The following is a 23,528-nucleotide window of genomic DNA, read 5'->3' as shown; positions in this document are numbered from 1 at the left end:
TGGAGATGCAGATTTCATTTTCCAACAGGACTTGGCTCCTGCACACAGTGCAGAAGAGCTGAAGGCCACTATCAGAACAACCTGGGCTCTCATAACACATGAGCAGTAAAGTTCAAGTATACAATTTTTGGTAAGTGTAAAGATGAATCAAATAATACAGTTTAGCATTTATTATTTTACTCACATCCTGTTTATTTAAAATCTTTCATTTACATTGCAGCATGTCTCAGACAGACAGAAGTCAATAATGTATTTTTTTAGATCTAAGATTTCAGAGTGCAATAATGCTGTGTGTGAATATAAAAACCTGCAAAGTTTCAAAAATAAATTTCATAATCACAAAGGTGGACCTTGGGACAAAAAAAGTAACACTTCAAGGTGGCCTTGTTACATATTCTCACTAATATAATAACAGTACATTATGCATGATTACATGCAAGCAATCCTAAACCAAACCCTAACCATATATTAACTACATGTGGTTTATTGGTATAACTCAGTACTTAAATGTGTAATAAAAAATAAATAAATAAATAAATACACAAACAAATTTAGAACTGAGCTATAGCAAAGCAGATGGTCAGGTGCAGCCACAGAAATTCATTCACACAAGATATAAAGATTAAAAAAAAAGCCCCAAAAAAGTTATAAAGATACAAAGAATGCAAATGGTTATAAACGTGGACAATCAGTTTCAACAATCAGTCAACTTCAGTTGAATGTCACCTTCATTTCACACCAATCGTATCACCATATAGTAGTGAATAACATGTTTCTATGATCCTACAGTTTACAATTATTAGGACTTTTCATGTGTGAATCAAGGGTTATGTCTGAAACTCTTTACACACTAAAATTCTTCTCTCCACTGTGAATTCTCATGTGTGACTTAAGATTACCATTTTGTGAGAAGCTATCCCCGCATAGTTTGCAGGTGAAAGCCTTCTCTGTAGTATGAAGTCTCACATGAGTGTAGAGGCTCACTTTACAGCTGAAACTCTCTCCACACTGATCACAAATAAAACCATTCTCTCTTGAATGTTCTCTCTTTTCTCCAGTGTGAACTCTCATGTGGAACTTGAGGCTTTCTTCATATTTGTAGCTATTTCCGCATTGATCACATGGGAATGGCTTCTCTGAATGAATGATTATGTGTTGATCAAGGCCTCCTTTTTTAACAAAACTCTTTCCACAGTGTTGGCATGTGAATAGCTTCTCTCCGGTGTGAATTTTGATGTGTTCATTAAGGTTTCCTTTTAACGTGAAACTCTTTCCACAATGTTGGCATGTGAACAGCTTCTCTCCAGTGTGAACTCTCATGTGGGATTTAAGCGTTTTTTTATATCTAAAACTCTTTCCACACTGAACACAACTGAACGGCTTCCCTCCAGTGTGAACGGTTACATGTTCATTAAGATTTCCTTTTTTAGTGAAACTCTTTCCACAGTGATCACAAGTGAACGGCTTCCCTCCAGTGTGATCTCTCATGTGGGATTCAAGTGTTTTTTTATATCTGAAACTCTTTCCACACTGAACACAAGTGAACGGCTTCCCTCCAGTGTGAAGGGTTACGTGTTTATTAAGATTTCTTTTTTTAGCAAAACACTTTCCACAGTGATCACATATGAACGGCTTCTCTCCAGTGTGAATGATTACATGTTCATCAAGGCTTCCTTTTAGTTTGAAACTCTTTCCACAGTGTTGGCATGTGAACGGCTTCTCTCTGGTGTGAGTTTTGATGTGTTCGTTAAGGTTTCCCTTTGTAGTGAAACTCACTCCACAGTGTTGGCATGTGAACGGCTTTTCTCCCGTGTGAATTTTGATGTGTTCATTAAGGTTTCCTTTTAGCGTGAAACTCTTTCCACAGTGTTGGCATGTGAACAGATTTTCTCCAGTGTGAACTCTCATGTGGGTTTTAAGTGTTTCTTTATATCTGAAACTCTTTCCACACTGATCACAATTGAACGGCTTCCCTCCAGTGTGAGTGGTTACATGATTATTAAGATTTCCTTTTTTAGTAAAACACTTTCCACACTGATCACATGTGAAGATCTTCTCTCTAGTGTGAATTTTCATGTGCGCATTAAGGTTTTTTTTTTGTGTGAAACACTTTCCACATTCATGGCAAGTTAAGTAACTGGGACATGTGGTCTTCTGAAAAGAGTTAGTTTCAGTCAGTATGGATTTTTCTTCAGCTAAGAAATCATGTTTCTCAATTTGATCTTTCTCTTCTGTTTCTTTCAGTTCTTGCTTCTCTTCTTTTATTGCCATCGATTCTGAAGTGAAAAAACGACAAATAGAAGTTAATGGGAGATTAATGGCTCAGAGCAAGAGGGAAAACCCAAAATAAATGTATTAAAACATCAAAACTAACATTGTGCCACAAAACTGGGTTATTCTAGACCAATACAAATCTGCCATTTAGAGCCCCTTTAGTTTAGTTAGTTCCTCACTTTCCGCGCTGACGCCGAGATCGTTTGCTTGCTTCAGTTAAAGTATAACGTGCCTAGCGTTTTCGACTCGTTGATGTCACGTGTTGTTACGGAATCTTCAAGGGTTGTGTGTGAAAGCACGCACATATACCGGGTCATCACTGGCAGTGTGAAAGTGCCAAATATAGCGACCCGGGAACAATTACAGGAACACTTTACCCCTGTATTTGCCGGAATGGCAGTGTGAAAGGGGCTTAGGTAAAAAACAAAACAAAAAAACCCTTTCAGTCCCTTTCACTTTGCAATAATACAATGATAGTTTCAGTCAGGATTTAAACACCATTATAAATGAAGTGTAGGGGGCTGTACAGTTAAGACCCAAGGACCAGATATGTTGAACTTAGACCAGGAGTCAGAGATGAAGTGAAGTGAAGTGAAGTGACATTCAGCCAAGTATGGAGACCCATACTCAGAATTTGTGCTCTGCATTTAACCCATCCGAAATGCACACACACAGAGCAGTGAACACACACACACACTGTGAGCACACACCCGGAGCAGTGTTCATCATTTATGCTGCGGCGCCCGGGAAGCAGTTGGGGGTTCGATGCCTTGCTCAAGGGCACCTAAGTCGTGGTATTGAAGGTGGAGAGAGAGCTGTTCATGCACTACCTCCACCCACAATTCCGTCCGGCCCGAGACTAGAACTCACAACCCTTCGATTGGGAGTCCAACCCTCTAACCATTAGATGCTGTAAAATGCTGTATTTTCCACACTATAAGGCGCCCTTAAAAGCCTTTAATTTTCTCAGAAAACGACAGTGCGCCTTATAATTTGGAGCGCCTATATATGGATCAAAGCGCTGTGTCAAAATGTTGACATTCCCTTTAGCACAGCTCCATCTAGTGGATGCATAACACAAACCCAGTCAAACGCTTGACTGCAGTATCTTCTATTTTATGCACCTTATAATCCAGTGCGCCTTATAGTGCAGAAAATACGATAGTTTGCAGTTTCATCAGCATAAGTCACTAACGAGGAGGCCCTTCACATTTTCACATTCATATTCTAACAGGGTCTATCTACTATGTCATTTCTTCAGGTTAAATGATTCTAACTGGTTCAGAAAAGAAAAGACAAAATTAGTAATTTTCCACACATGGACTGATAGACAAAAGAATATCTCCATCCATGGGCGACATTAGGTGAGGCAGTTGTCCTCCATCTCATCAGTCATGGAATCCCTGATGTCAGCCCAGGCCCGGTCGTACAGGGGTACTAGATGGTGCTAAATACATAGCAGATATGTGACCTGTCACGGACACCAGTGACACAAGTAGGCAGCACAACTTTCGAGCAAAATGAGAAAAGAGAGTTTGTTTGTTTTTTCAAAATTGTTGATTTGATTTTTTTCAGAATCTGTAAGTTGAGATCACGAAGAAGCCTCCCTGTATGAGAGAGTAGTATTGGTATATTTAAAAGCATACATTTTGAGGTTGAAATCGACTTGTTTTTCGGAGTTTCTAGCTGGAAGTAGGGGCGTGTCATTGTCTGTGTTTATTTTCCATACTGGATAAGCTGGCTTTTGTTTCTTTTGTTATTGCCACCACCCTCAAAGGGAAGTGTGGCTACTTATGCAGAGCTCGGGCCAGCAAGCCAGGGAGACAGTCCTGTAGCCAGAAGCTTTTTCCAGACATTATGTACAACATACTGCTGGATTCTTTAGTTGCGGAAAGAATGGCAGGACATGCAAATTATTGGACACTTAGAGGAAAACAGACGCACAGTGCAAACTTCGGAGATGGTTACATCCACAAAGAAGACCCCGACAAAGAGAAAGTGTGCTCGAATGACTTATTTCATTGGAGGCAACGAGATCTGCAAGAATACTTTTGTTTCTTATGGGGTGAATTTCCATAAACATCAAAGTTTGGTGTTTTGTGTTCATTCACCAAGTTTTATGTAGAAAACCAGCAAATAACAAATAAAATTAGCATCAATATGTACGTTTTGTTTACATAAACATTAAAATAATAACATTAAAAATGATGGCCAGATTTTAAAGGAGTGTCTTGCAACGTCATCTACACTGCACAAGTTCAAATAGAGTTTTGACAAAAAAGGTTTTATAAAATGATAAAATTCACATATTTCAGCCTCTAAATCATTTTTATAAAAGGCAAAAAAGATAAATTACTGATATTTACAAAGAACATTATCTTTTATTATTAATAGTATGCAGTCCGATTTTCCCGTTCCATCTGTCGTTGCTATGCAACTTTACAGGGGGAAGCTTTACAGGGGGTATGGCTTATCTAAATTAGATGTAAATGAGCCCTATTGTCACTCCCAGCAGTGAGAACTGTACAGTCTTTAGAGGCCATTTTCTCTCTTTTGAGGTTTTTTGAGTGCCTACCTTCAAATGGCCATAACTTCTCCAAATATTATCAGATGTGTTCCATGTGTTACACATCGTTGGAAAGCTTGGAGACTACACTTTCAGAATCTGTGAATAACTAAAAATGCCCCAGAACCGACTTGTGCCCCTACTTTCCATGATTGGTCACATATGTTAATACTGAATATAAAGCTAACAGAGCACTCAGATCATTAGGAGTCGGTTAGAAATACCAAGGGTTCACACAAAACAAGGGGAGTCCTCTTTTAGTTACTATGCCGCCCGCAGCTGGAATCAGCTTCCAGAAGAGATGATAAAGGGATTTATCATTAATTTTATGGACACATACATGATGCAAAGTTTCAGGAATGATGCTGGATTCTCTCTCGAAATGTCAGTGATAAGCAATGGACGAAACAAAAATGCATCAATGATTTATTCTGGAAGCAGCCCTTGAATTCACAGACAGCATGCGTTTTGAGCAAGATCCAGTTCACTGACTAAAAGCATCCATACACTTTAATTAGATCGAGATCAACCAGTAATTTAATTTCCAGTAACGGATGGTAAAATTTGAATTTTATCCAATTTATTCCCACAACAGAGTTTATATTTTCCCCATGTGACTCACCATTATGATTCAAAATGGACACATTTCAAATGACAGGAAAAAGACATGGAAAACTTAAAGAACATCAGAGAAGCAGTGTGTGCATTTCTGGTTAAAAATTAAAGGCCATCAACTAACACTTAAAACAGGAAATGATTGAAACATTTACAATCATTTAGCAGACACTTTTATTCAAAGTGACTTACAAAGCAGAACAATAGAAGCAATTAGATCAACATTAGATAACACACACCATCACTCGGAACCAGAGATGTATAAAGTACTAGAGAACCATACTTGAGTAAAAGTACAAGTGCTCTATCAAAAAAGTGACTTGAGTAGAAGTAGAAGTGCTCTTTAAGCACCACACTTAAGTAGAAGTACTAAAGTATTCAACATTTTTTGTACTTAAGTATTGCAAGTAGTCTATTTTAAAAATTACTACTCAAGTACTGAAAGTAAAGGTAGAAGTATTGTGTTATGTAGCTATTAAAGAAAGTAGTCAAAAGTTTGAACATATTGTTTTTACTATTTCAAATGATTAACCTAAAGGACAATCACAATTCCTTTGACTGTAACTTCTTGTAAACAAAAAACGGTTACTAGGGTTAGCCCAATTTGCAAAATGATGTCATTGATAACTTACCCTCATGTTGTTTCAAACCCGTAAGACATCAGAGGGTCATTTAGAATTTTTTGAAGCATCGAAAATACATTTTGGTCAAAAAATAGCAAAAACTACGACTTTATTCAGCATTGTCTTCTCTTCCGCGTCTGTTGTAAGACAGTTAAAAACAAAGCAGTTTGTGATATCTGGTTCGCGAACGAATCATTCGATGTAACCGGATCTTTTTGAAACAGTTCACAAAATCGAACTGAATCGTTTTAAACAGTTCGCGTCTCCAATACGCATTAATCCACAGATGAATTAAGCTTAACTTGTTTAATGTGTCTGACACTCCCTCTGAGTTAAAACAAACCAATATCCCGGAGTAATTCATTGACTCAAACAGTGCACTGACTGAACTGATGTGAAGAGAGAACTGAAGATGAACACCGACCCAGATAATGACTCGTTCACGAGTCAAGAACCGTTTCTGTCAGACGCGTCCGATTCGTGAACCAAGGAGCTGATGATACTGCGCATGTGTGATTTAGCGTGAAGCAAACCGACACACAGAGCGTCTGAACCGAACTGATTCTTTTGGTGATTGATTCTGAACTGATTCTTAATGTTATGAGCCAATGTGCAGTCAACGCCAATGACGCCATTGCATCGAGCGCAAAAGAATCGGTGCACTGTTTTCTTCAACTGGTTTACTGAATCGGACTGTCAGAAAGAACTAACGTTACTGGTCATCCGAAAACCGATGCAACCGGTTCTTGACTCGTGAACGAGTCATTATCTGGCTCGGTTCGGTTGTTCATTTTTCTCTTCACAGACAGCAGTTCAGTCAGCACGCGCAGTCTTCTTAATCGCTTGATTCGCTCAATGATGTGCCAGCTTCATCAAACCTGCCATCTACAGTTCTGGCAGTGGTTTGTAATGGAATGATTCGTAACATCATAATTGTAACGAGTAACGATGCAGCACATAAAAAAAAATATCGGAGTAAAAGTATTAAACTCCGCGAAAATATGTACCGAAGTAAAAGTGGGAGTAGGAGAAAAAAATAATACTCTAGTAAAGTACAGATACCGCCTTTTAGTACTTAAGTACAGTAGTGAAGTAGTTCTACTTCGTTACTATACATCTCTGCTCGGAACACACCGAGAGGAGAAACACCACACACAACCCTCGCCGAAAATAACACGCACCATGAGGAGAAACACACTGAGAGGAGAAACACCACACACGACCCTCACAGAGATAGCACACACCGTCACTCGGAAAACACACCGAGAGGAGAAACACCACACACGACCCTCACAGAGATAACACACACCGTCACTCGGAACACACCGAGAGGAGAAACACCACACACGACCCTCACTGAGATAACACACACCGTCACTCGGAACACACTGAGAGGAGAAACACCACACACGACCCTCACCGAGATAACACACACCGTCACTCGGAACACACCGAGAGGAGAAACACTACACACAACCCTCACTGAGATAACACACACCGTCACTCGGAACACACCGAGAGGAGAAACACCACACACGACCCTCACCGAGATCACGCACACCGTCACTCGGAACACACAGAGAGGAGAAACACCACACACGACCCTCACTGAGATAACACACACCGTCACTCGGAACACACCGAGAGGAGAAACACCACACACAACCCTCGCCGAGATAACACACACCGTCACTCAGAACACACACAGAGAGGAGAAACACCACACACGACCCTCACCGAGATCACGCACACCGTCACTCGGAACACACAGAGAGGAGAAACACCACACACGACCCTCACTGAGATAACACACACAGTCACTCGGAACACACCGAGAGGAGAAACACCACACACGACCCTCACCGAGATAACACACACCGTCACTCGGAACACACCGCGGGGAGAAACACCACACACGACCCTCACTGAGATAACACACACCGTCACTCGGAACACACCGAGAGGAGAAACACCACACACGACCCTCACCGAGATAACACACACCGTTACTCGGAACACACAGAGAGGAAAAACACTACACACAACCCTCACTGAGATAACACACACTGTCACTCGGAACACACCGAGAGGAGAAACACCACACGCGACCCTCACCGAGATAACACACACCGTTACTCGGAACACACCGCGGGGAGAAACACCACACACGACCCTCACTGAGATAACACACACTGTCACTCGGAACACACTGAGAGGAGAAACACCAAACATGACCCTCAGCGAGATAACACACACCATGACTCGGAACACACCGAGAGGAAAAACACTACACACAACCCTCACTGAAATAACACACACCGTCACTCGGAACACACCGAGAGGAGAAACACCACACGCGACCCTCACCGAGATAACACACACCGTTACTCGGAACACACCGCGGGGAGAAACACCACACACGACCCTCACTGAGATAACACACACTGTCACTCGGAACACACTGAGAGGAGAAACACTACACACGACCCTCACCGAGATAACACACACTGTCACTCGGAACACACAGAGAGGAAAAACACTACACACGACCCTCACTGAGATAACACACACTGTCACTCGGAACACACTGAGAGGAGAAACACTACACACGACCCTCACCGAGATAACACACACCGTCACTCGGAACACACTGAGAGGACAAACACCACACATGACCCTCAGCGAGATAACACACACCATGACTCGGAACACACAGAGAGGAAAAACACTACACACGACCCTCACTGAGATAACACACACTGTCACTCGAAACACACTGAGAGGAGAAACACCACACATGACCCTCAGCGAGATAACACACACCGTCACCCGGAACACACCGAGAGGAGAAACACTACACACAACCCTCACCGAGATAACACACACCATGACTCGGAACACACAGAGAGGAAAAACACTACACACAACCCTCACTGAGATAACACACACCATGACTCGGAACACACAGAGAGGAAAAACACTACACACAACCCTCACTGAGATAACACACACTGTCACTCGGAACACACTGAGAGGAGAAACACCACACATGACCCTCAGCGAGATAACACACACCGTCACCCGGAACACACCGAGAGGAGAAACACTACACACGACCCTCACCGAGATAACACACACAATGACTCGGAACACACAGAGAGGAAAAACACTACACACAACCCTCACTGAGATAACACATACCGTCACTCAGAACACACCGAGAGGAGAAACACTACACACGACCCTCACCGAGATAACACACACCGTCACTCGGAACACACTGAGAGGAAAAACACTACACACGACCCTCACTGAGATAACACATACCGTCACTCAGAACACACCGAGAGGAGAAACACTACACACAACCCTCGCCGAGATAACACACACCATGACTCGGAACACACAGAGAGGAAAAACACTACACACGACCCTCACTGAGATAACACACACTGTCACTCGAAACACACTGAGAGGAGAAACACCACACATGACCCTCAGCGAGATAACACACACCATGACTCGGAACACACAGAGAGGAAAAACACTACACACGACCCTCACTGAGATAACACACACCGTCACTCGGAACACACTGAGAGGACAAACACCACACATGACCCTCAGCGAGATAACACACACCATGACTCGGAACACACAGAGAGGAAAAACACTACACACGACCCTCACTGAGATAACACACACTGTCACTCGAAACACACTGAGAGGAGAAACACCACACATGACCCTCAGCGAGATAACACACACCGTCACCCGGAACACACCGAGAGGAGAAACACTACACACGACCCTCACCGAGATAACACACACAATGACTCGGAACACACAGAGAGGAAAAACACTACACACAACCCTCACTGAGATAACACACACTGTCAAACACCAATACAGAAAATACTAACTTATCATCTTTAGAGTTTGAACAATTTCAGTGACTTAATACAAAGTCATATTTTCTTCAAAGAAAAGAGTGACATTCTTTCACGTGATTTATTTAAAGTTTTAGAACATAATTCTTTAAGGTAAATGAAAATTATCTGCTTGCTTCAATAGTCTGCAGTAATTTACAGAATTACAGTAATGGGGAAAAAAGGTAGAAACTAAAAGTACATACTGTAATTCGAAATTGGGCTAATCCTGAAATTGCAATCAGCAGTGTTTGAAAGGCACAAGGCTGAAATCTATTCTGTTTTGAATGTGTGGTTCACAGTTTTGACAGCAGTATGTTAGCATTTGAATAAACTGCTGTAAATCTACAGTGTTGTGCAGGTTGTGGTTAAAGTCATGGGATAAGTGTGTAGAGTTTTGAAAACTGTGTTCAAGCAATGAAAAACGAACTAGAGTTTGGTTCACATGAACTGCTGCTGTGCAGACTGTAGTTAGAGTTTTGCACATGTGACGCCAGTTGTGCCAGCCGTCATTTAGGAATCGAAAAAAAAAATGTAATATAAAAGACAAGAAAAGAAAAAAGTGCTGGCGAAAAAGATGGTTTTTAGATGTTTCTTGAAAATGATTCAAGACTCAGCTGTACAAATTGAGATTTGGAGGTCATTCCACCAGCTGGGCACAGTCCATGAAAAGGTCCGTGAGAGTGATTTTGAACTTTAAGAGGGCACCACAAGCCGTCATTCACTTGTAGAGAACAAACTTCTGGAGGGCACATAAGATTGAACCAGTGAGTTTAGGTATGTTGGTGCCGTGCCAGTGGTCATCTGGTAAGCAAGCATCAGTACCTTGATTTTGATGGGAGCGGCTACTAGTAGCCAGTGTAACCTGATGATGAGAGGAGTAACGTGAGCTTTTTTTGGCTCATTGAAGACAACCCTCGCTGCTGTATTCTGGATCAGTTGCAGAGGCTTGACAGTACATGCAGGAAGAGCCAGGAGAGCATTAAAATAGTCCAGTCTGGAGAGAACAAGAGCTTGGACAAGAAGTTGGGTAGCTTGCTCTGACAGGAAGGGTCTAAATCTTCCTAAAGTTGTATAAGGCAAATCTACGGGACCGGGTCATTGTAGCAATATGGTCTGTGAAGCTTAACTGATGATCCATCACAACTCCTAGGTTTCTGGTTGTCCGGGAAGGAGTTATGGTTGACGAACCCAGCTGTATAGAGAAGTTGGTGATGAAACAATGAGTTAGCTGGAACCACCAGGAGTTGGGTCTTAGTTAAGGTTGAGTTGAAGGTGATGGTCATTCATCCAGCTAGAAATGTCACTCAGACAGGATGAAATGCGAGCAGCTAATGTTGGGTCATCTGGTTGGAATGAGAAGTAGAATTGAGTGTCATCATGCTTCTGAATGACAGATCCTAATGACCTCATGTATATGGAGAAGAGAAGTGGTCCAAGTACTGAGCCTTGAGGAACCCCAGTAGCAAGGTGTTATGACTTTGAAACTTTACCCCTCCAAGACACTGAAGGATCTGTCAGAGAGGTAGGACTTAACCCACGGGAGAGCAGTTCCAGAGATGCCCATCTTTCTGAGGGTGGACAGGAGAATCTGGTGATTAACAGTGTCAAAAGCAGCAGACAGGTCCAGTAAGATAAGTACTGAGGATTAGGCAGCTGCTCTTGCCAGTCGCAGGGCAGTTTCAGTTGAGTGTCTTTGTAGTTTTCTAGAAGAGCTGGATTTAGAGATGGTTTCTTGAGGAGTGGGATTACCCGAGCTTGCTTAAATGCTGAGGGAAATGTTCCAGAGTGAAGAGAGGAGTTGATAATGTGAGTAAGAGAAGGTATGACTGAAGAAGAGATCGCTTGAAGGAGGTGAGTGGGGATTAAATCAAGTGAACAAGTAGTAGGATGATTGGACAGGATAAGTTTGGAAATGTCCATATCTGAGAGTGGAGAGGAGGAGAGAGAGTGTGCAGTGGTCACTGTGAAGTTATCCTCAGTCTGCGGTGTGGAGAATTGGTCACTGATGGATCTTGTCTTATTTGTGAAGAAAACTGCAAAGTCGTCAGCTGTAAGATTCGAAGGAGGAGGTGGTGGAGGCAGATTAAGCAGAGAACATTTTGAAGAGTGTCCGAGCGTCATAACAGTTGTTAATTTTGTTGTTGTAGTAGGATTTTTTAGCAGTGAAGACATTTGCAGAGAAAGAAGAGAGTAGAGACTGATACACACTGAGGTCGGTAGAGTTTCTTGATTTATGCCATTTCCTCTCTGCAGCCCTGAGTTTAGAGCGATGTTCACTGAGAACCTCAGACAGCCAGGGGGCAGATGGGGCGGTGCGTGCTGGTCTAGACAACAGTGGGCAAAAGTTGTCCAAGCAAGAGGTTAGAGTGGAGCAAAGAGTGTCTGTAGCGCTGTTCATGTCCAGAGCTGAGAACTGAGAGAGTGGAGGAAGAGAGGATGAAACCACAACAGATAGGCGAGATGGAAAGAGTGAGCGCAGGTTCCGTCGAAAGGTGACCTGCGTTGGAGTGTGTGCTACTTCAGGAGTAAGTGCTAGGTTAGCAGTAATGAGGAAGTCTGAGGTGTCCACAGAGCAACAGCGCGTGTAGATGAGGTCCAGTTGGTTGCCTGATTTGTGAGTCGCTGTAGTATACACTTGCTTGAGATCAAATGAGGCGAGGAGAGTGTTGAAGTCAGCAGCGTGGGATATATCTAGGTAGATGTGGAAGTCACCAAGCAGTACCAGAGGAGTACCATCTTCAGGAAAGTTTGATAGCAGCACATTCAACTCCTCCAAGAAGTTTCCCAATTGACCTGGGGGACCATAAATGACCACAAAGTGGATTTTAACAGGGTGGGTTACAGTAATGGCATGTGATTCAAATGAACCAGTACCTGTAGGTGATGGCTGAAGATCAAATTTCCATTCTTTGGATATAAGGAGACCCGTACCTCCACCCCTCCCAGTGGTACGAGGAGTGTGGGAACAAGTGAAATTAGTAGAGAGGGCTGCAGGGGTGGCAGTATCTTCAGGTTTGATCCAAGTCTCAGTCAGTGTCATGAGGTTGAGACCGGAATGAGTAGCAATAGAAAAAATGAAGTCTGCTTTGTTGACAGCAGACTGGCTGTTCCAGAGACCAACTGGAATAGAGAGCTTAGTAGTAGAGGTCAGAGGGACAGGCTGTAGATTTGTCGGATAGGCCTTCCTTTGATGTACATAGCGTGCTCTCCGAGTGTTAGTTGTGATAGTAGAGATCTGATAGCACATAGTAAATACAAGTGACCTAAATAAGTATTTGAGAACGAGCTATACAAAAAGTAAAGAAAGGGGAGAAAAGCAGTATTCAATGCCCTGTCGGTGTCCTTGCTTGGTGGAGTGGCACAGGTAGAGTCAATTGCCCTACACTCATCAGTCTTCACACGATGGCTGCCGCGGTGAGAACTACTGCTTTTATATTTGCCTGATTACCTGTGATTGAAGTCAGCTGGCCACACCTCACTATTTGAGAGACCAAAACTGGGCAAGCGCCACTTCAGCATGTATTTACCAGGGTACGACACACAGTAAATAAACCAAACTTTCCTAGCAACGATGATCACACAGTAGTCTAATGAGAAAACGAGACAAAACATTTACAAACTGCTGTCCTTATCTGTTGCTTGACTGTTTCTTCTGACAAAGGCTTCCAAAACAGCTAATTAAGTGCTTTCACTGGCTTTGGCCATGCCTCACTATTGAAACTGGGCAGTCCCACGATAGACAAACGCAAAACCAAGTGCCACTTCAGCACGTTGGAACAGGAAATTGAACAGGACGTGATAGTCTTCTGGATAACTGTAAGATCAGCAGCCTTCCCCATGATCGTGTAGCCTAGTGAACCAAAATGACAGACCATTTTGAAGGCTCAGGAAACCTTTGCAGGTGTTTTGAGTTGATTAGCTGATTGGCATGTCACCATATTCTAATTTGTTGAGATGATTAGTGGGTTTTTGTTAAATGTGAGCCAAATTCTTAATTAAAAGAACCAAAGACTTAAAATACTTCAGTCTGTGTATTGAATTTAATACATGAGTTTCACAATTTGAGTTGAATTACGGAAATAAATTAACTTTTCCACGACATTCTAATCAATTGAGATGCACCTGTACATTTCTGTTCATTTCTTTTTCATACCAGAAATCAAATAAAGAAGTTTGGTTACTCATAAAGTAGTATTAAAGTGGAAGAATAAGGAAATACAGTCAATATAGCTTCTGATCATCTTTTTTTTCCGTCTAAAAAAGAAATAAAAGAGAATTAAGAATCCGTTTTTTAAAGGAGATCATGCTTTTTTTCTGGTCAATGAGCTGTCTTTGTAGTGTAGTGACAGGTTTATAACTGGCTTAAAGGGTTAACATCCACTGGTGTTCAGTGTTTATAAATCTAATTATTGTGAGTGTGAGTGACGTATAGCATGATGTAAAAAATTCGCTAAATTGATGTAAAAATGCTAAATTGAATTCCTAGCATCTTTTTAGCTTCAGTGTATCAAGTGAACCGGTAAGCCATTGCTTTTGAATAGACTTAGACTAGCCATCGATTTTGAAACATTTATTTTAAAAAGGTGTTGAAAATATAATTATTTTTACTAGGCTGTTTAGTAATTAGTAGGTTGTTTAAAAAAAAAAAAAAACATAAAACAGTAATGTTCCTTAAGAAACTATACAATACACTGTGCGTGAAACAAGAATATGCAGTATATTTAATGAACATTCTTTGTTTTTCACATTTTGACTGCAGATAAAATACCAACGTTTTCATAATCTAATTATTCAGGCAGTATGAACAATCAAGTATTAATATGTATTCTTCAAATTTTCAGTAATATGCAGAATTTCCTATTCACATTTATAACACTATGCACAAGAATATAACACTTGTAACAGCAGAATAACCTATAAACTCTCTATTCCTTACATATTAAATATGATTACGCTCAAATTATCATAAACAACATCTATTCTTTTTTAAAAACAATTTTCATGGTTTTCGATTAGGAAATGGATTCTGAGTTTGATGTTACTAAACTAACAGTTTTTTTTTAGGCTTACTTTTGTATTGGTCATGTGGTCTCAACATGTCTGTCCACATGAATTGACCTGCTCCAAATAAAAGCTCTTTAATTAGGACACTCGTATCACATTCACATTTACATCTTTGACTTGATTGCATAGATACAATTTAAACTGAACAGAGATGACATCACTGAATTCAATGATGAACTGCCTTTAAAGGGGGGGTGAAATGCTCGTTTTCACTCAATATCCTGTTAATCTTGAGTACCTATAGAGTACTACTGCATCCTTCATAAATCCAAAAAGTCTTTAGTTTTATTATATTCATAGGAGAAAGATAGTCTGTACCGATTTTTCCCGGAAAAACACGAGCGGCTGGAGGCGTGACGTGTGGGCGGAGCTAAAGAATCACGAGCGCCAGTAGGCTTTTGGGTTGAGAGCGTTTGGAAGTTGACATTACTGTGAGGAAAAAAACATCCAAAACAAACCATGGCTTACAGTCAGATTCAGCGTTTATTTATGATCCAGAATCAGATCCAGAGGATGAAATTTAACAAGAGCAGCAGCAGCAACGACTACAGCATTACGTCTCTGTGGTATGTATTGAAACTGTATATATTTGCTTAGCGGTTTTGGAAAATGACTAAGTTCCACTTTGTCGTCTTTTTTTTTTTTTTAAGCTGTACATGTGGAAAGTGCAGTTTGATGACAACATCGCATGTTGTTTACTTGATGTGCTTACGCGCCGATAGCTAAGTTAACAACACAGAGATATTTGAAGCAGTTTTACTCACCGCCTGCGGTTCCAACACACGATCGTGACCCTTTTTCATTGGGACTGCATTATCCTTAAGAAATAAACGATACGCAAATCCGTCGTCAAACTGGGCCTTGTGAACAAGCATCTTCGAAATGCAGGGGAACAAACAAAAACACTTGCACAACTCCGTTGATGCTCTGTAAAAATAAACTCCATCCACTGGTCCCTTAATGCTGTTTCTCTTTTGGTAATCTGTGCAGGGTTATCTTGCCCTGGCAACCAAAAACACACTTCTTTTGTGACATTTCGTGACGCTCTCGCTCTGATCAGTGAAGTCTGTTGTGCTCTCAGTGCTCTGCTATACGGGAGCGCGCTCTTCCGGCAGAAGTGCCTCAGGACACATATAAGGAAATTCTGCTCCATCTAACGTCACACACAGCCATACTTGAAAAAAACTTTCCCAAACTTGTGACAAACCGGAAGGAGTATTTTGGGAACAGAAATACTCCTTCAAACGTACAACTTAATTTTTGAAACTTTGTCCATGTTTAGCATGAGAATCCAACTCTTTAACAGCGTAAAAAACTCAGTATGCATGAAATAGCATTTCACCCCCCTTTAACTATTATTTTGCATTATTGACAATGTTTTCCTAATGAGTGTTGTTCAGTTGCTGTGACAAAATGTATTTCGTTTAAAGCGCTATATAAATAAAGGTGACTTGACATTCTTCAAAAAATATTGTTCAGTCCTGTAAAGCTGGACATTTAAATAATAAAAAAACAAATATCTGAGTTCAGCTTTGAGAATGAAACCAACCTGTTTGTTCTTCAGTCTCTTCACGTTTCAAGCTGAATACTTCTGCAATCCTCAAGTCTTCACTCTCCTGTTTAATAGACGCCATCTTGCTTCACCAGAAGGATTTCTCTGTTTGGAAAAAATAAATCCAAACTATATCTTTCATGTCAGTCAAAGTGAGAGTAAATGGCCAGAAAACACTCATAACTAGTGCAAAAACGTGAATTTTACAAATACCAAAAAAAAAAAAAAAAAAAAACATACTTGGAAACAAAAGTGCAGGATATATTTCACCATTAAACCTAAACCAATGTATGCCCCAAACAATGCGTATCTAAATGACCACATTGATTCGAGTGCTTCAACTAAATGCTTTGGCGAATCAATCAACTCAAGTGATTAGTGATTAAAAATAAAAATAAACTCAGTTTCTCTCATCATTACTTGATTCATGTTTATGACAAACTGAGGCAATGTTCCAGTCCAATTTTTTTGCACCATTCCCTCATTAACATCCCTCCGTCTCATTCACTCAGCTGTACATCACTGCTTACAGAATTAGCTTTTTAGTTTTATTCCCCAAGTGTTCACCAACACAAAAGGAAATATACCTTGGAAATATAATCACCATTGGCTAGTACATTTTTCAGTTTACTCGGCAGACTGATATACTTTTTTACACACATAAACACACACACACACACACACACACACACACATATGATTACAATTAGCTTATCTTTGGAAAATGGCAAAGCTTCTTAAATCTTAGCTTCTTAATCAGTCATTCAAGCATTATATTATGGTATTAAGCACTATTTAATGTTAAAACTTGGTAACCATGTATGAACGCATATTTGTAATTTTAACTGAACTAAAGACTGCTGGTGATGCTTAAAATATTGTTGGTCATTCAGGGTTTTTGTATAAAAAAAAATTAAATGGCAATAGATCATATTAATTATTATTAAAATATAATACTACTACTAGTAATTCTACTACCATACGAACAATATACAATGCACTATGGATTGATGAGCTGCTGGGTTCATGAATATTAGGGCTGAAATGATTCCTCGAGTAACTCGATTACAAAAAATGATCAAGGCAAATTCCTCTGCCTCGAAGCCTCTTTTAATTTATTTTAAATCTCACGTCAGGTTCTTTCGCAATGATTTTCTTAATGTGACACAACGCGTTTACGTCACCCACAAAGCGGAAGGAAGCGCTGCGGCCGAAATCGCGTACTGCAAGGAGTCAGCAGTGTTTTGATTTGAGAGCGCGGGCAAACGTAAAGAGAACGTCGTGGTGTGTGTCCATTGCAAGATAGAGCTGGTATACCACAACTAGGACCCTAGGATTTCCTCGATGCAGAAAACGCGGAGGCAATCGCAGAATCCAGTCATAAAAACTGAATTTACAGTTTAATAAAGGCAGGGAATTTGCCAAATGAATTAATCAAAAATAGGTCATTGCACTTACATCAAATCACGATATGGACTAATATCTGTAAATATTAAGCCAGAACAGTCTATTTAAATATGAATCCTGCATGTTCTGAGTGTCTCTGTTAATGAATGGAGCAGAAGCGCGTCTTCCTTTATTACACACACTGAAGCGCGCGTGACGCTCGCTGTGATTTCAGCGTCTGCTGTCTCACTAAATAAGGACGTGAACACATGAACAACATCTCCAGAACTGCTCTGACAGTCACTTCATGAGCATTTGACCGTTTGATTTGAGTAAAACTAGCATCACATCACATACACAGAACTGTAAAGGTGCGTCAATCCGTCAAAAAAGTCCAGCTAAAGACTATTGTTCAGCACAATGTTCATAGCCTACTACTAAAAAAATCTAACATCATTTTTTTTAAGGTTTAATCACACAACATTTCTTCCCTGTTTTATTTTTAATAGTAACTCCCCTTTGTTTACCAAAAAGTTAATGTTCAATAATTAAAAGATACATTAATATTTTATGTGTTTAATGTGCATCTCAGAAAATGCTTTATTTAAAACCCCAACTGAATGGCACTTAAATGCACTTAAGTCATCTAGCAACTTTATTGTCATTGTTCACAGTACGAGTACAGACAGAGAAACAATGGGCAATAATTAAATGTTTATTTTTGATGTATGCATTGCATTCTATGCATTTAAATGATAATAAATTTTTTTTTTTTTAAAAAAGGAAGCTTTGTTGTTCATTTTAAGAGACCCACAAGTCTTATTTTATCTTGCATAATTAATATTGCACTTTAAGCAAAAACACATTTTATCCGATTACGCGATTAATTGATTTTTTGGTAGAATACTCGATTAGTAAAATATTTGATCGCTACAGCCCTAATGAATATTAATCACGTTGTCTGCGATCGGTCAAACTGATTTGCTGAAATCAAAACAGAGACAGTAATAGTTCAGCGCCAGCCAATGAAATTGCCATTAGCGCATTATCTCCGCCCAGTACCAGAGAAACCGGCATATCTTCTGCTTCTTCTAAAAAGGTGAATAATTCTAAATAAACTCCATTATTTTACTCTTTGCATGTGTGAGAAACAGAACTATCAACAAAGCAACGGCAAGTCGTGCACCTTCATGCAGATTTTACAGTTCGGCAAATACAGGTGTGCCGCGTGTCCATTGAGATGAATTGAAATAGTACAGATTGCTTTATGGAGAGCGAAACTCTGGAGTGCTCAGTCACTGTTCAGCGAGTGAAAATGTGCTAATCTTATAATAGCATTCTTGGGAGTAAAACCAAATAATTTATTAGCCAATGGCTAATGATAGACATCATTTAGTCGTGCGGAGTAAAATTTTGTCGCGTATGTGAGTGATTTACTAGCAATGTAGAGGTTGCACTGCAAGAATACTGCCCGACCTTCATAAACCCCGCAGCACGATGAAGACACCAGATACCCTGTTTATTTTGAACACCCTTTCCCTCTGGACAGTTTTATTCCTGGTGTTTTATATTTTCTGTTAATAAAAGCCGACAGAAGAATCAACGAAGACGGCCTACCAGAAACAAAATGGGTAAGTGATGTTTCTTCTATTGTCATTTACCCTGTGGTTGTTTAAGACTGTTGACTAAAACCTGGTTTCTCTGTCCCTGTTGGGGCGCTGTGTGAGAGGGAAAGCTGCACAGAGAGGCATGCCTGCCCCGCCCACTCCGACTGTATGGAGCCTGGTGGAGGATGGTAGCACTCCCGTCTGGGTGGCTGCCATAAAAAGGGGGGAAGTGACGAGTCGGCTGCCTTCCCCATTATTATCACCATCACCCTGTCCCTTAATCGCCGCCATTTGCCAGGCTCCCAAAAGGAGTGGGTACGTGAGAGAGCAGGGGTGCAGCATCATGCAGGTCTGGTGGGGTGTGATGAGGCACACCTGAAGCGAATGGAGACTCATTATTTCCAGGAAGGGTGCACACTGCTCTTGACTGAATTAGTTTGTAGTTTTAACAAGAATTAATGCACAGTCAAACCAGCAATTATTCTGACACCAGATATATATATTTTATAAATTTTTTTTACTACTAGGTTCAGGACACTATAATGCATTTATGCAGGTGAGTATAGCAAAATAAAGTGAACTACGACATATTATACCCAAAAATTCTTCATACAGTGGACCACTAGTGAAATTGATTAATAATAATAATAATTATAATGATAATAATAATAAAATTGGGACCAAAAATTATTTAGCACCATATAAAAAATTAAATAATAATCTAAACAGTTATGAGGTGTTGTGTGTGTGTGTGTGTTGACAAATCTTTTGCGGTGTCCTAAAAGCCAGGATTAACACACAACACGTTCGCTAAAGTCTGATTTGTGACCTAATGACTCTCGAGCCGATTCATTATAATGAATGGTGAAAGCACTTGGTCTGTCTGCCCGTCAGTGTCTGAATCGATGTATAACAAATCATTACTTCTTAGAAGAACACACACATCTGGAATAAGAAAGTAAGTGTGCTTACCCCATTTAGCAAGAGTGTTAAGTAAATTTAGCCTTAATAATCCACAGTATGTATAGGCCTATGACAATGTGTAGTAAATTACCTATAAAATAATTTAAAGTTAGACTAGAGTGAGATGAAACTAGATCTGTTGCTAGCTAGCTGCTAATTTTATAAAATTTTATAAGGTAAAAAAATACACTATTACACCTTTTAACATTATGTTTTTAATTGATATGATTATACTAAAATAATTATCAGGTCTATCTAAAGTGATCGTTTTTCATGAATAGGATAAAAAAAAACAGTTTCTTTGTATTTGTTTTAAATGTAACATTTATTGTCTATATTGGGCTTGCGGATCATGTGGGTACTAGGGTACTCTGTGATGTGTGTGGATGACCATGTCGGTCAGCCACCACCGAAGACCAATTCTGACCCAGGAAAAATTGCCCCTCTGATGTCACATGGACTACTTTGATGATGTTTTTCTTACCTTTCTGGACATGGACAGTAGACCGTACACACAGCTTCAGTGGAGGGACTGAGAGCTCTCGGACTAAATCTAAAATATCTTAAACTGTGTTCAGAAGATAAACGGAGGTGTTACGGGTTTGAAACGACAAGAGGGTGAGTTATTAATGACATCATTTTCATTTTTGGGTGATCTATCCCTTTAACACAGAATCAACTACATGAGTTATTAGCCAAAGTTCAAACTTCAAAGGGCCATTTAAACGATTAAAACTAAGGCATTTATTAACTTTAAGATTACTTTTTGTCACGTAAACTGCCTGTATACATCATGTTATGTGCACGTGTTTGTGTGTGGGACAGAGGAGAACACGCGCGTCACAGCGGAGTATGAATCAGCCCTTATCATGAACCAAAGCACACGAGCTACGGCTGTCAAACGTAGTGTTGCCAACTTCTTTCAATGGAAAGTAGCTAAACTCAAACGTGACCGAGTCAACGCTACTCGTCTGTATTTGCTACAAACGCTGCTCCGCTTCTGCTCGCGCGTTCAGACACTCAGTATTCTCCATAGGGAGGGACATGAGACAGACGCACCTTTCTGTACGGATGCGCCTTACTCACAGAAATAACCTTCACTGTTTGATAAAGCGTTAATCGTGTATAAATAAGGCTTGAACCGTTTCCATCGACTTTAAATGAACACAAACAAACCTTTCTTCAGCTGGATCACAAGAGAGCAGTAGAAGTGCGTCGCGGGTTTATGACGTCACCGCGCTCGGATGCTAAAATAAAAGTCCCGTTCACACCGGGGGCAGGGTTGAATATTTTTTTATTTTTTTTATTAGCAAACAAACAAATGTACATACAAAATAGGTACTGAATAAACAATATGAACAATTCTCCGAGGCAGACATTTGACAATTGCAAATACAATATGTAATAGTGATGTAATACATTAAATGCACAATCACGAATAGCAATAAGGAATAAAAACAAATAATAAATAATAATAATGATTAAAAAAATAAGGAAAAAAAGTTACAATAAAATACAAATTAAAGCAACATCAAAAAGGTTGTTAAACAAGTAATGTTGTAAGTAATCTTTCTTAAGCACACCAAACTTAATTTGTTTGTATTCAAGGGCATTTACCCATGTAATTATACATTTTACTGCACAATTGAGTCCAAAACAACTTTGAGTAATTACAATAATATATATATATATATATATATGTTCAGTGGTTTCAATATCACTATCACAGAAATGACAAGAGTTTTCTCTAATATCAAATTTTGATTTGAGAAGTTCTTTAGACATGTATATATCATTTATTATTTTAAAATTAAGTTCTTTCACTTTAGGGAGACTTGGAAAGGTAAGATAATTCATTTCATCATTTCCTTCACCTCTTTTAGGTTAAATTCTTTGAAAACATAATATCGTTTAATCCTATTTGGATGAAGTTTATTAATGAAGACACTTCTAATATATTTGTTATTACATTTATGATCTCTAATAAACAATTCACCCAGACGGGAGATGGGAGAGAGAATGTTACAGAGTAATGTGAAAGAATCCCTTTTACTAATAATACCATGTTTTTTGGTATGGCATTTACAACACTGTAAAACTCTTTAGGATGACATGCAAATCCATTTTTTAAACAGAAATCCTTGTAATTGAGAACATTTCCATAACTGTCTGCCATGTCCAACAGGGAAAGAATATTATATTGAAACCAGTTTTCATAAAATATAGATTTGTTATGGTGCAAAATAAAACGATTGTTCCAAATACAAGTTTTGTGTGGACTAAAATTGTGGGAAAATGCTAATTTCCAACATAGGAGAACTCGTTGGTGGAATGCAGACAATTTAAGAGGTAATTTGGATATATCAAAGTCACATCTAATCAAAAATTCCAAGCCACCTACTTTCCCAAATATTGAAGAAGATACGATGAACCATAAGCAGTTTGTATTACAAAGAAATGATCTTAACCACTGAGTTTTCAAAACACTATTCATTATTTCTAAGTCAATAACATTAAAACCCCCTTCTTCATAACTGTGAACTAAATCCTTTTTTTTTTTAAATATAGTGATGCTTATTTTTCCAGATAAAGTTAAACAATGCAATGTTACATTCTTTCAGTAAATGAGGCGGGATAGCTAAGGAGGAGGCTGGATAAACGAACCTGGAGAGTAATTCCATTTTAGTCAACAAGACTCTTCCAAATATTGAGATGTCTCTTTGTAGCCAGTTATTGAGAATTGCTTTTGCTTTTGAAAGATTTTTAACAACATTTTCTTGAACACTTTGATTACTATCTCTAGTAATAGTTATCCCCAAATATTTTACATGTTTTTATGGTTATGTTACATAAAGAGTCTAATTCGCTGCCATGAATTGCAAGTAACTCACACTTGTTAAAATTTAAGTGTAGGCCTGATGCTTTGGAAAATAGATTAACTAGTTG

General features: G+C 39.6%; 1 protein-coding gene across 3 annotated transcripts; it reads right to left on the bottom strand.

Annotated features, from left to right (window-relative positions):
- Window positions 1–141: 141 nt before the first annotated feature.
- LOC113068423 (gastrula zinc finger protein XlCGF57.1-like) lies at window positions 142–21,823 on the bottom strand. Of its 3 annotated transcripts, none has more exons than XM_026241206.1 (4): window positions 21,759–21,811; window positions 19,630–19,994; window positions 16,624–16,731; window positions 142–2,276 (listed from the first exon to the last, which is right to left on the bottom strand). In XM_026241206.1, exons 3-4 carry the CDS (start codon window positions 16,706–16,708, stop codon window positions 844–846), a joined length of 1,518 nt encoding a protein of 505 aa, XP_026096991.1. In that variant the 5' UTR covers window positions 16,709–16,731; window positions 19,630–19,994; window positions 21,759–21,811; the 3' UTR covers window positions 142–843. The 3 variants fall into 3 exon arrangements, with proteins under 3 accessions (XP_026096991.1, XP_026096992.1, XP_026096990.1); XM_026241207.1 differs by having other exon boundaries at window positions 19,674–19,994; XM_026241205.1 differs by lacking the exon at window positions 19,630–19,994 and having other exon boundaries at window positions 143–2,276; window positions 21,759–21,823.
- Window positions 21,824–23,528: the final 1,705 nt, after the last annotated feature.

The sequence above is a fragment of the Carassius auratus genome, linkage group LG44F (genome assembly GCF_003368295.1).
Source record: "Carassius auratus strain Wakin linkage group LG44F, ASM336829v1, whole genome shotgun sequence".
NCBI classification, from domain to species: Eukaryota; Metazoa; Chordata; class Actinopteri; order Cypriniformes; family Cyprinidae; genus Carassius; species Carassius auratus.
This window is presented reverse-complemented; position numbering and strand designations above follow the sequence as displayed.

Excerpts from the sequence above, each read along its gene's own strand:
- LOC113068423 (XM_026241205.1), bottom strand. The coding sequence starts at position 16,708 with ATGGCGTCTATTAAACAGGAGAGTGAAGACTTGAGGATTGCAGAAGTA. Across the intron at positions 2,277-16,623 it reads AGAGACTGAAGAACAAACAG|AATCGATGGCAATAAAAGAA; the intron begins GTTGGTTTCATT and ends TTTTCACTTCAG.